The sequence below is a fragment of the Heliangelus exortis genome, chromosome Z, assembly GCF_036169615.1.
Source record: "Heliangelus exortis chromosome Z, bHelExo1.hap1, whole genome shotgun sequence".
Classification (NCBI taxonomy): domain Eukaryota; kingdom Metazoa; phylum Chordata; class Aves; order Apodiformes; family Trochilidae; genus Heliangelus; species Heliangelus exortis.
In genome coordinates, this window is record NC_092454.1 from 13,872,243 (window position 1) to 13,884,929 (window position 12,687).

Below are 12,687 nucleotides of genomic sequence, written 5' to 3' on the forward strand. Positions count from 1 at the left end.
TTAGTTAAGTGTTCCTGCTTTATGTATTTATCTCTGTTTCATGCATGTAATGGACCCTTGAAAAAAAGGCAAGACAACAGAATTCTTGCTGGAATGACCTCCTGATCTAAACAGTTTAAGAGTAAGAGTAGAGCCAAGTCATACAGCAAATGGTAAAGGCAGGAAATAGATCCCATATCAGTGAAATCTCTGTGCCGTGCTTCACCCACGAAGTTATCTTTCTTCTCTTCTGTAGATGTGCATTTGGCATCCCCAGAACGAAGTAATTAATGATAAACTTCCTAACAATCACTCTGCATTCTCTATATAACATGATCAAACTTCTTTGCAATACATTGAGAGAACTGAGTGGCCCAAGAAACAGATGCTGTAAAGAGTGAGACTTTGGAAAGTCATGATACAGTGCGAATCTGTGGAATTTAGGTAGATTAAAGCAGTGCTGAAATTCTCTGAGCCCTAATCTCTGTTGCATTTTGGGCTGCAGCTACCTTCATTCCCATCCATGAATGTTCCACAAACTGCTGTATGATCAACACTCAACATCAATGAAAATTAATGCTGGGTTCTGCCATGTGTGAGTTGACAGTAGTGATACAGACTTGAAAACAGTGTGCCAGATAAATTAAGCTTAGGATAAGTAAATTTCAAGTGAACTCTATTAGGGCTTAGGGGTGTTTTTTTCTTGCCATACTTTTGTTTCCCACTGACATGGTGTGCAACTCAATGGTGCTGTGCTACATGGATTTGCAGAACAGTAGAGTACAGTAGTTTTACAAGACTCCTTTCAGTCATCTTAGTTAACAAATCTGTCCTCCAGTATTTATTGTCAGAGGTCCCTTATGACACCTATGTAATTTCAGAGGTGTTATTTCATTGTGCCTCAAAAATAAATGTGGAATTCTTAGTTTGTCATAAACACCTTGTCCCTCTAGAGGACATGCTTGGACTTGTACAGCACAAGTGTCTTTCTGGACTTTCTTAATATATAAGATTAGTTTTTTACTGTCACTGATGGGGGAATTATTTAATCAGAAACAAAAATAAAGGAGAAAGTCAACAAAGTCAACAAGAACTTCATAAGATGTACATTTAACCATTGCATAATCCAACTTCAGAGATACCAGTTTTAATAAGTAAATGAATAAGCTATTTGTTCTACAACAGTTTCAGTTTAACTCCTGTAAATAGAAATATTCTCCTTTTTGCTTAGTTGATGTGCCAGCATAGTAGAAAGGTTTCTTAAAAAGCCCATATGGTGATAATATGGATCATTTTTAGTGCAGAGAAGAGGGCTGACAACCTCATTTTAGTTAATAAGATTAGCTGCTGATGATTAACACCTTCTGTGCTTGCTGTGGCATTAATTTATAGTAAACAAAGAAGCACTTAAGATGATTGTAATTAAAAAAGTCACAGCGCTTCTAAGCAATCTGGAGAGATTTGTGTTTCATGAGAAAATAAAGATAGGAACAAAAGCAGAAGAGAACTGATCAAGAGAATTGACTGAAAGCTACAGCTGTCTTAAATTTTTAATATGGGCTAATTTTTTCAATCTTTAAAGTCTCTTCCTAGTCTGGTACTAAAAAAAAATCGTGAAATTCGAGTTACGTTGTCTAAATTCCACATTATTTGACAAATTGACGTAGGAGCTAGGCAGAAGTGCAGATTTTATTTTTGAGTAGCAGTGATGAACCACCAAATATATCTTCTTTTACAAACTTGTCTGACATATCAGTGTTCTGACTCTGTGTTTAGGTGAGTGCAGCAGTGGCATCTGTGATGAGGCTGCCTGTATCAACAGTGGTACCTGTACTGCAAGCAAAGCAGATTCATACATTTGTCTTTGCCCTCTTGGATTTAAAGGTCACCATTGTGAAGAAGGTGAGAGGATGTTGGACTGCTTATACCTCTTTGCATGTGTTATTTATTGTTCAATATGTTTTCCACATAGTGACATCCAAGGAACTTTTATGCTGTCACACTGACAGAGGAGGGTACATGTTACTTTATCTTTTAAAAATCACATTGTGAAACCCTTCCCCAGCGTTCACTTTGGGGCTATATTCAGCTCCTACATAACCAGTGATTCTTAAACCTTTTTACTTGTTTAAAATAACTGTAATTAAGTATCTCAGACTTAATTTTCAGAAGGTAAAATAGTGTATGACTACACAGTTGCACATTAACTCTACAAAAGTTCCTGCTTTTCTCCTAAAACCAATGTCAGCTGTATATACTGAAATGTAAAAGACACAATATAAATTTCCTGCTGAAATCTCAGAGGTACAAATAGTCAAGTATATATAGCACTATTTTCTGTGCTGCAGAACTTCTCATGCCACCACTTTTAGTGTGCATGCTTACTACTTCAGAAAACACTGTGGTGAAACACTAAAGAAAAGGAGCACAAAGCTTTGCAATACAAATATATTCCTGGAAAAGGAAGGAATTAAGGTTGTAACCAGTGTTGGCTAAGATAAAAAAAATGTTTTTGGCTTGGAAGATAACATTTTTAAGTTGTTTTTCTTAACATTATCTTTAAGTACCTATCAAAGAGAACTGACAGTGGTTGGTAGGAGCCAGCCCCTTAGATTGAAGCCTCAAGTGACCTGCTTGTGTATTCTGGTTTTCCAGCACTCACCTTGGCCATACCTCAGTTCAACGAGTCCTTGAGGTCATTTGCTAGCACACCCTGGCCCTTGGAACCACAGAATTACCTTTCCTTCATGGAGTTTGAGATGACATTTCGTCCAGATTTAGAGACTGGTGTCCTTTTGTACAGCTATGACACAGACAGCAAGGATTTCCTCTCCATCAACATGGTGTCTGGTTATGTGGAGTTCAGGTTCGACTGTGGCTCAGGAACAGCTGTTATCAGGTAAACAGCACTGCTTGTGTTTCCTTCCCAGCTGTCCCATGGTGCTGATCCAGGAGAGGAGTGGGCTCAAAAGAGTAATAGCCTGTAATGAACTATGGTGCATCATCAGTCTCTGGAGCCTACTTTTTCTAAGGAAGTGCAAGAACACTGGAACTATATTTGGGGGATAGGATTTTCTTCCTACATAAGTTTGTATTTCAGACTTTATTATCAGAGTTACCACAAGATGCTGCCATCTTATTGCCGATGTTACTTTTGTTTCTGTATGGTATTGCAGAAACTTCCTGCTTGCCTCCATGATGTTGTACTATAGCCAATAGGATATCTATAACTATTTGAGCACATACTTTCGAGTCACAGGTTTGCACAATGCTGGCACTTCTGTGAGCATCTTCCTTCATGGTCTCCAGTCCCAGACAGTAAGTATTGGACTGGAGGTGTCAGAAGAAGGTACACCAGGTTCCCTTTTTACTCATAGCACTGTTTGTTGGTTTTTTTGAGGGGTCCGAGGCTAGTATCCAATTTTCATAACTTAAGCAGACTAAAAGATAAATACATGGTTTAAACAAGTCACCCCAGGCTCTGAAACAAAGACAGATCTTCTGACAATGATTCATCACATCCTAAAATTAGGGTCTAGGGTAGAAGCAACAAAATGTCTCAGGAAGGCTGCTATCACTCTGTGGAACCAAGTGCCTAGTCTCTGAGCAGCTGTTCCCTGGGCTTTTCTGAAAAGTCAATGGGCTGAGTAGAGCTACTCACTACCTTGGATGTAGTCCAAGAGGCTGCCAGTTTCAGCAGGCTGACCTAATATGTAGAAATACTCTACATAAATGTTATGCAAAATGTGAACAGTGCCTGCAAGCCTCATATTTCCCATGTATAGACACATCAGGAACTTCAGCTATACTGTGATTAGGAGAAATGTACTGATTTCCACCTGAACAAGGACTCAAGCAAATGTACCCATTTCGATGACAGAGATGAAATTTCAGGGGAGCAAAAATCAGAAAATGCACGACCCTAATAAACCACATCTGTGGCAATACAGCTAGCATTGTCAGGTAGAGAAGGATCCTGGAGTCATTATGTGAAATGACTCTGTGAGTTCTGTGAAAGCAGCAGGTAACTAGAGTACAGAAATGCAGGAAAAACAGAGAATGATTAGGAGTGGAATAGGGGGAAATCCCCCTACAAAACTCACAATGCAACCAGTCTTGAAAACTTGCTGCCATTCTGGTCACTTCATTTCAGAATAAATAAGCAAAAATTGAAAAAGGGTAGTTGTGTTGATGTCCAGGGGAGGGGAAGAAACAGCTTCAACAAATAAAGCAGAATAAAGCAGGACCCTTCCACCGGGAAAAGAGTTTGGTGGAAGGTTTCTAAATTGTGAAAGACATGAAATTAAATAAGAAAGAATAATTCTGAATTTTTTCAAAATGCAAGACTTAGGAGTGACACTGCAGACAGAAAATAAGAAGAACTGTCTTTTTTTTTTTTTTTTTTTTTTTTCTTTTTCCTCAAGCCATCACATAAGTTGTGGAAATGAATTGTCTAGGCATTCAGATGCCAGAACTATAAATACATGGGAAAAAAAAAGCAGGCAAATTTGAAGAAAGCTCCATTGAGGAAGATCAAACACAGTTGTACGGATGCAGCCTCTGACTCAGGAAATAGCTAAATGAGACATTGCCAGAAGCCAGGGTGATATATCAGGGGAAGAATCACTCCATACTTACCCTGTTCTTCTCTCCTTATGAAAAGTGGCAGAAATATCTAGTGTCAGAGACCTTTGCTCCATCCTAAAATGGCCCTTCTTAAAATAGCCTTCAATATTTTTCTGATTACAGCCCTCTAATTCCAGTTACTGGCAAATATAGGACATTAGAGTCAGCATTTTTTTTTTTTTTTTTTAACTTTTTTTCTCCCAAGTATATTCTGTTGCTTCAAAACACTTTGGACTGAGGTTTAACCAAGATGTAGGATTATAAGGTGTGACAAGAGCCACAAGCACTTGCCTGGGGGTTGAAACTTCCTCTTTCTACTGGAAAGCAGAAGAGGCAGTAGGATGGTAGCTAGCACCACGGAAAAAGGAGAGTGGGGAGATAACTGTGGGAGACCCATGATATTGTCAGGCTTTGCTGAAAGTTCTCAGGATGCCTTTCTTGTTCAGCTCCTTTTCTAGATAAAGTGTGCAGCTCACACTCTTTATCAGCTCTGTCAGTGATTAAATAAGATAAGCAGATTGCTGGTTTTTTGTGTCTGCTTAGACAATATCCACTTAAAAGTCTGCCTTGGTCTTCATCATACTGCTCCACACCTACCTTTGTCCTGAATGGTGATGTCACTCTGGTCATCCTGACTTATGTTTTCTACAGGACCAGGCTGTTAAATATTATGTCATCATGAGAATGCAATTTTAATGTCTTTCTAATTGAGGATGAGGCAAGCTCGTTGATGTATGTCAGCAGCAGGAAAGCTAATAATGGTGAAGCTTGGGTTTGGTCTAAAGTGTCCCAGGATGGAAGCAGCACCATGCTCTGGGGACTCCTGGAGAAGAGGGATGCCAAGAGGACAGCAGATACACAACCTGAGCTCTTTATCAACATGTCTTGGGAGAATTTGTTACCCCCTGAGAACTCCCTTTGCCAGGCATTTGCATGATCAAGATCTTCGTTATTTGGTGTACTTTTTAAGTTTTGGTTTACTTTGGAAGAAACAAACCTTAACCTTACATCACATGAAGAGCCAGAAATGTTCAAATGCTTGCAAAAAGCATTACCAAACTCATGCTGGCTTCAGAAAGCCTGTGCAATTCAGAAATAGCATGCAATTCTGAAGTGGTAACTCTGTAAGGCTTAATCATCTCAAATTGTAATTAAATCTCTCAGAGCAGGAGGGTCAATATGGGGATGATCAAGTCAGCAGAGGAGATAAAATGTACATATTGCCACTTATTAGGTAGCCCATTTTATCTGGTTCCTTTGTGTATATATATTGACTTCTTGAAGGTGATTAAATTTTGTTACCTATTGATTTACCCAAGGTTGCTAGATCCCAAATGCCAGTACATATGAAAAAAGACAAGTGAATTAATTGCTCAGTGATATTTTTAATAGGGTTTTCTGAACCAAGTGTCAAAGTAATATTGCCAGCTTTGTCTAAATAGCTTAAAATGGGCTTTCACAAAATTGGTGAGCACAATAGATACAACAAAAAGGTTTCAAAAAGGTTGATGTTTTTTCTTGAGAAAAAATAAATTGGTATTTTCACATTTTTAATATGATAAACCTTTTTAAATCATCCTTTGAATCACAATTTATTCACTATTCCAAACCACAGTTTTTCTCAGTTCTTTAATTTTTAACTTAATTTTAAAATATAAATAGCCTTAAAATAAGAGGCATTATTTAGCCCCCCTCAAATCTGGTATTTCTTCATTGAAAGCTAGAGTCTTCAGGTGTCCCAGATAACAGCTTCTGATTCTTCCATATTGACCAGTGAATCAAATTTGAGTTTATATTTTTCCTGGACGAACGGCTACAAGATAACATTTAGACATAAAATGTTTTAACCAGTGTGGTAAAATGATATCTGAAAACAAGAAACAAAGTTGTGTAGAACTTGTTAAGGAGAATGTGGGTTTGTTCTTTATAAAGGCTGCTATTCACATTAGTGTTGAATTAATAAATATTGTTAAGAACAGTTTTTAAAAAAATTAAAATGCTTCCTTTGAAACGGGTGAATGCTTTGCACAACTGGAGATTGTTGTTCCTAGCCAGGATCTCATCACATCATTAGGGTCATATTTTAGTTACTTCCCCTGATGTACAGCAGCCGGGCTGCATGTCTGTGTAGGTTTGTATGTGGCTGTAATGAGATGCATGTAGAGCTGATAAGCCAGCACAAAGTAGTTCTGTTTTAAAAGAGATTGAAGAATGTGGGGACGAGGCTGACCATTAGCAGGGGAGCTTTGTCTCTAGCTATATGTCATGGTGAAATCAGGATGTGTATCTGAGACAAAAAAATGTCTTTATGTTTTGTAAATGACTGAACAAAAAAAAGTAGCTTGGAGGTAGGTGAGCTGCATGCTGTTTATAGACATGTTTAATTTACAAATAAAAGTAGAATGCTTGGATTTTGCTATAGGAACATGGTCTTATTTTCATTTGCTGATGGGACTGAGGAATTATGTTACTTCCCTATATGGAAAGAAGCACAGTATTCTATTTGTAATATTTATTTAGAAAAATATCCCAGAGGACTTGACTTTTTAGCATGGCAACAATATTTGAAAATATAAGAAAGGTAAAGGCTTAAAAAAAATTGAGAGTTTTCTTCCTCTTAAAACAGGAGTGAAGAACCTGTCAGTCTGGGTCAATGGCATGAGCTGCGAGTATCACGCACAGCAAAGAATGGAATCCTACAGGTGGATAAACAGAAGCCAGTGGAAGGGATGGCTGAGGTGAGGTCCTGAATATGGCAGTTAGACAATAAAAGTGATTGCATAGTAAACAACACAGGCTTCTCTTAAAAATCTTGAACGCTCAAAAAAGTATTAATCTTAGAACAACACTTTTTCAAGCCCCAAATCAGAAATTTGCACATAAAGTCCTTTGAGGACAGGTATTCCTGTAAAGGCAGCTGGAATCACAACTTTACCTGCTCGTGGTTTTGAGTTTGGTTCATATATGTTCTTGAGGCTCTTTTCTTGGTATTTACTGGTTATGGGTGTCCATTGCACAATGTATTCACTGTGAAATGCATTGTCTGGTAAAGGAAGAAACTGGAAATTATGTGCAGAAAAAAAGCCGTTTTTACCTCTCTCTGTCTGAATATTGTTCTGGAAAGGCACCCAAAAGTATATTCTTTCTTTGCCTTTTCCTCTCAAAATAAATTTTCAGGACAGAGCTTACTCTTTTTCAGGACAGACATGGAATACCTAGGTAAGTAGATGACTTGTACTTTATTTATCATTCACTAAGAGGTCATAGTGAGTCGAGTTTTTAGTAAGATTATATGCATGCACAGACATAGTTTTTTATTCCAAGAACCTGAGGCTAGAACTGTTTAGAATTTTTTTTTCCTAGTAGAAAGTTGAACCAGAAAATCAAACCCCAGATTTTTATTTTTTTTTATTTTTATTTTCCTAACTGGGCAAGAGCAGCTGATAGATAGATAGATAGATAGATAGATAGATAGATAGATAGATAAATAGATAGATAGATAGACAGGCCAAAATAGGTGGGCCATTTTTTTCTTTGAAGTGTCTCAGTGCAGCTGCAGAAGAAGGCTGCACAACAATGAAATCACAGAAGCTTCTGCAGGACTGGTGTTAAGCAGCTATTCTGTCCTTAGCTGTTAAAGGTCTTACACTTCACTCCAGGATCCTGACTAGTCCCACTGAGTATCCTGAGCAACTGCTTCTGGTAGCTAATACAAACTCAATGTTTCTTCCATTTAGTCCTGTATCTTGCTATGGATTAGATTTTCTGATGTTGGAAACATTAAGTGAATGCCTGTTACGTGAACTTTGCTCTGATTTTAAATTTATGAACTTAGTTCTGGTTCTAGATTCACACCAGTCTCCCTCAAGTAGTTGGAAATATAGCTAGAAGTGCAGTCAGAAGTCAAAATAAGTCAATCTCCCATCATTCTTCCTTCAGTATTCTGATTTTGAAATAGAATCACAGAATCAGAGAATTGTCATGGTTGAAAAAGATCATTGTGTCCAACTTTCAATATCCCCCCCAGAATAAATAAAATACATTTACTTATGTCTATATCACCATGCCTGCTATAGTATCTCCTGAAGTGACTTGTCTACATGGTTTTTGAATACTTCCAGGAATGGTGACTCCACCACCTCCCTGTACAGCCCATTCCAATACCTGAATACTCTCTCAGTAAAGAAATTCTTCCTAATATCAAGTCTAAACCTCCCCTGGTGCAACTTCAGGCCATTTCCTCTGTCACTGTTTACTTGAGAGAACAGGTCAGCACCCACCTCCCTACAACCTCCTTTCAGGTAGTTATAGAGAGCATCAAAGTCTCCTCTCAGCCTCCTCTTCTCCGGACTGAACGTTTGCAGTTCTCTGAGCCTCTCCTCATAGGAAATACTTGAGATTTTTCAGTTCTTATTAGGGTAAAACACTGTCAGTAGAGTGTCCTACAATGGCTTTCCTGAGAGAATTGTACAAAGAAATGCAATTAACAGAATTAAAAAGGCATTATAATAAGCTATAACATCTAATGTAAGCTACTCTGAAGATACAAGCATGGTTCCAGCTACTCTAATAACCTGTTATTTCTGCGTTCCTTGCAGGGGGCTTTCACACAGATTAAGTGTAGCTCTGAAATATTTATTGGTGGAGTCCCTAGTTATGATGCTGTGAAGAAGAACTCTGGGATCCTCAGGCCCTTCAGTGGGAGCATCCAGAAGGTATGTGCACAGAGTAACTGGGCCCATGAAGGCATTTATTTCCATTTTACTCAGTACTCACTTTAGGTGAAAACCCTTACGTCACTGGCAAATAATTCAACAAAGTAGTCCAACATTTCACCTCTGGAGCCTTCCAAAAAGTGCCTAAACACATATTTCAAAATGAAAAGTTATTCTAACTTTAATAGCCAGTAAATATTTTCACTGCTATAGTTTTCACTTGAGTAGAAGCCAAACAGGATCAAGTTCAGAACAATACACAAATCTGTATCAAGATGAGAGCCCTCAGCATGTCCTTCAGCATTTTATATAAATAAGCTAACAGAAGGAATGCTTGAATACTTCAAGGTATGCAAACTGAGTCAGCTAAATGTCTGATGAAACCAAAACAGAAACAAGTGAGAAAAAAGCTGCACATCACAGTAGATCCCAGTCCAAGCAGTGTATTGTTATACCATGCAGTACTTGGATGCCATATTGTCTCCCCTCCTACAATTTTACATAGGGCACGTGAATGGAAAAGAGTTTTTTCACTGATGGCAGACTATAGGGGTGATGTTCCAGTGAAGTCAGCTCTGCATGTGTGCAATTCTTTTCTGGAGAATAAATCTATAAATTCTTAATAAGTCCTAATAAATAATTAAAAGAAAATTCAGATTGACCTCACCCTAGGTTAGGCATACTTAAAATAATTTAGATAAAGCTGAAAGATTTGCCCTGAATCCTTGGTTAGTTTTAAATGAGTGGAGATAGGATACACTTTTTTTAAGAGTCCTGTTAATCACTGGAACATCATATCTGGAAGTTAGAAACTGAGAAGTCAGGGAAGTCTTCACTGGTCCATCTTTATGTAAGGACTGGATATTTTTTGTTATTAAATCCCTTTGATGCTGTTTCAAACAGGATACATGCACTTGATGCAACCCCTTCTCCCAGTAGAGCCCCCTGAGGTCCATCTTCTGAGCTATGCAAGGAGCCAGAGGAACTGTGGCTAGTTTCACTTGTGCCTTCAAAATCTCTTTCTTTGGGAAAAGGTTCTTCTTCTTGTTATATAGCTGACATCAGAAGTTGTATCCACATATAAACTCTTTGCCAAGATATCAGATGAGATTATAAAAATGTCAGTTTATACTGGAGAACATAGGTTGCTGGCACACTGGAAAAATCCCAACATTTAACAATTCTCTAGGGCTTATAACAAACAGTTTTGTGAAATCATCAATAACATCTTTCATCCATTTTTAACTCTATCTTCTTTCAGGCAAGATGCCATAATAGAAAGTAATAGAAAATGTGAAAAAACATATATTCTGCTTAGCATTTCTGTTGTCAAGTCATCTCCTGGGCAGATTCCCGAGTTCAGAAACACTTCTTCCTCAGCAGTGCTCTTCTAATTTTATAGTTCTAGTGCATGACTCTGCTAGTGTTCAAACAATATTGGTAAATCCCATGCATCTTCACCTCATATTGAGGTTGCCCAAGTGTGTGTCACAAAACACAAAATAAATTCACCTTCACCTGGTCAGGGCAAGGAGCAGAATGAGTTGAACTGCTGCAACTGGAAAACATTCATCACAAGACATAGGGATTTTGGCTACATTTTGAGCCTTACCTTTGTCTGAAGTCTTTCAGAGAAGTTTCTGACTAGCACTGCAACACAGAAAATTTGGAAGGTATATGTTTTAGCATGACCTTTGAAGCCTCCTTTCTTTCTGTTTTTTTGTTTGGTTGGTTTTGGGGTTTTTTTGGGTTTTTTGTTTGGGATTTTTTGTGGGGTTTTTTATTTGCGTTTGTGTTTTGTTTTGTTTTGTTTTTAAACCCATAGATTATATTGAATGACCGGACAATTGATGTGAAACAAGATTTCACTTTTGGAGTCAACCTGGCAAATGCTGCCCACCCCTGTGTGAGCTCACCATGTGCAAATGGAGGTACCTGTGTTCCCAAGAAGGACAGCTATGAATGTGATTGCCCCCTAGGCTTCGATGGACAACACTGCCAAAAAGGTAACCATGGCTGAGTTTTGATCCAGTGATCTGGAGCTAGTTGCAAAAGTAAGAGAGATTTAGCACCTAAAACTGCTGTTTTATGCATACCTTGAACTAGAAACCAGAGCTCCCTTTGCACCTGTGCACATCCCACATACCCAGGGAAGAATTCATTTTGTTATTTAGGAACATTGTAATTGTTATCCCAGCACAGAGCTATGATCCATAGATAGCATGGTATCTGGTTGCTCATGGTAGCCAGCCTGAGCATGTGCTTCTTACACCCTCCCTAATTATGCAGTGCTATACAACAAGGGAATTCCTGCCAATGTTCTCTAACATTCTCTGATTATGTTATGTCCTGAACCACGAGCATTGGTAACCTTTGCAATTTTATTCTCCCTAGGGCTCACAACTAGCTCTGTTCTCATATACAGAAAGGTCTGGCCCTTTTTTGGTCTGGCCCTTTTTTATTCACTGACTGCTTTAATGGTAATGTTATGATCTGCACAAGCCCTGCTTTTGTATGGTAGTGGAAACCATCAAGGAGGAAAACCTACCCAGACGAACATTATTCTTATTTCCTCACAGCCACTGTAGTAGTTCAGACCTTAGATTTGAGTTTCATGAAGGGGTAAAATAAAAAAAAAAAAAAGGAAATTGTGCTTTGGGTTATTCCACTAGATGGAGATATTTCTCTTCTGTCAGGCCTGATCTCGAAAAATTCCTGAGGGAAAATTTTGTGACAGCAAACTCAGTTCAAAAGAGCTGACTGACCCTATTGTCTTCACTCACTCCTTCATTTCTCACAGGGCACACTTCAAAGTTAAAATTAGTGTTTTGGTTAAATCATGATGAACCGATTAACCTCTTCTTAAAAAAAAAAAAAAAAAAAAAAAAATAGTGTCTTAGAACAAGACCATTTTATTAAATACAGTGCAAGAAATCTGCATATGTTTTTGTGGTCTAACTAGTAAACTAATAGCTGAAACAACATCATTTATCCTCGATTTTCTGAGGGGAGGAGAGAAAATTGCTCTGTTCCCCTGTGTCACCCAAGAGGGTGCACAGGCCTGCACAGTCTGAAGCGCCTTGTGCCTTTGTCTGGATCTTGGGTTTTGCTTCCTATGTGGATCCAACCTTAATTCATATTTAAAAGTGGTCACAAGTTATCTGTCTTCGGCTCTGCTGCTTGTGGCTGCTGCTCAGGTGGCTTTCCTGTCTTCCTGCACTTGTGCAGCCTCAGCTGCTGCCAAAAGCTCATGGTTTTGCTGAGGGATGGAGAGTAACCATGGAGGTCCTCCTCTGATGAACCTGGAGAAGATTTCTCAAAAGAATCCTTACCTGTGTCTCTTTGGTAGGGTGTAGACACAACTGAG

The 12,687-nt window shown here is 38.4% G+C and overlaps 1 protein-coding gene across 2 annotated transcripts in view; it reads left to right on the forward strand.

The window, feature by feature from the left end:
- Positions 1–12,687, forward strand: part of EGFLAM (EGF like, fibronectin type III and laminin G domains) — a 73,120-nt gene that overhangs the window by 52,010 nt on the left and 8,423 nt on the right. For both annotated transcript variants that reach the window (XM_071730643.1, XM_071730642.1), the window contains exons 14-18: positions 1,756–1,881; positions 2,635–2,878; positions 7,232–7,343; positions 9,204–9,320; positions 11,146–11,326. In XM_071730643.1, coding sequence (XP_071586744.1) covers positions 1,756–1,881; positions 2,635–2,878; positions 7,232–7,343; positions 9,204–9,320; positions 11,146–11,326 — 780 coding nt within the window. The remainder of the gene's footprint in view (positions 1–1,755; positions 1,882–2,634; positions 2,879–7,231; positions 7,344–9,203; positions 9,321–11,145; positions 11,327–12,687) is intronic.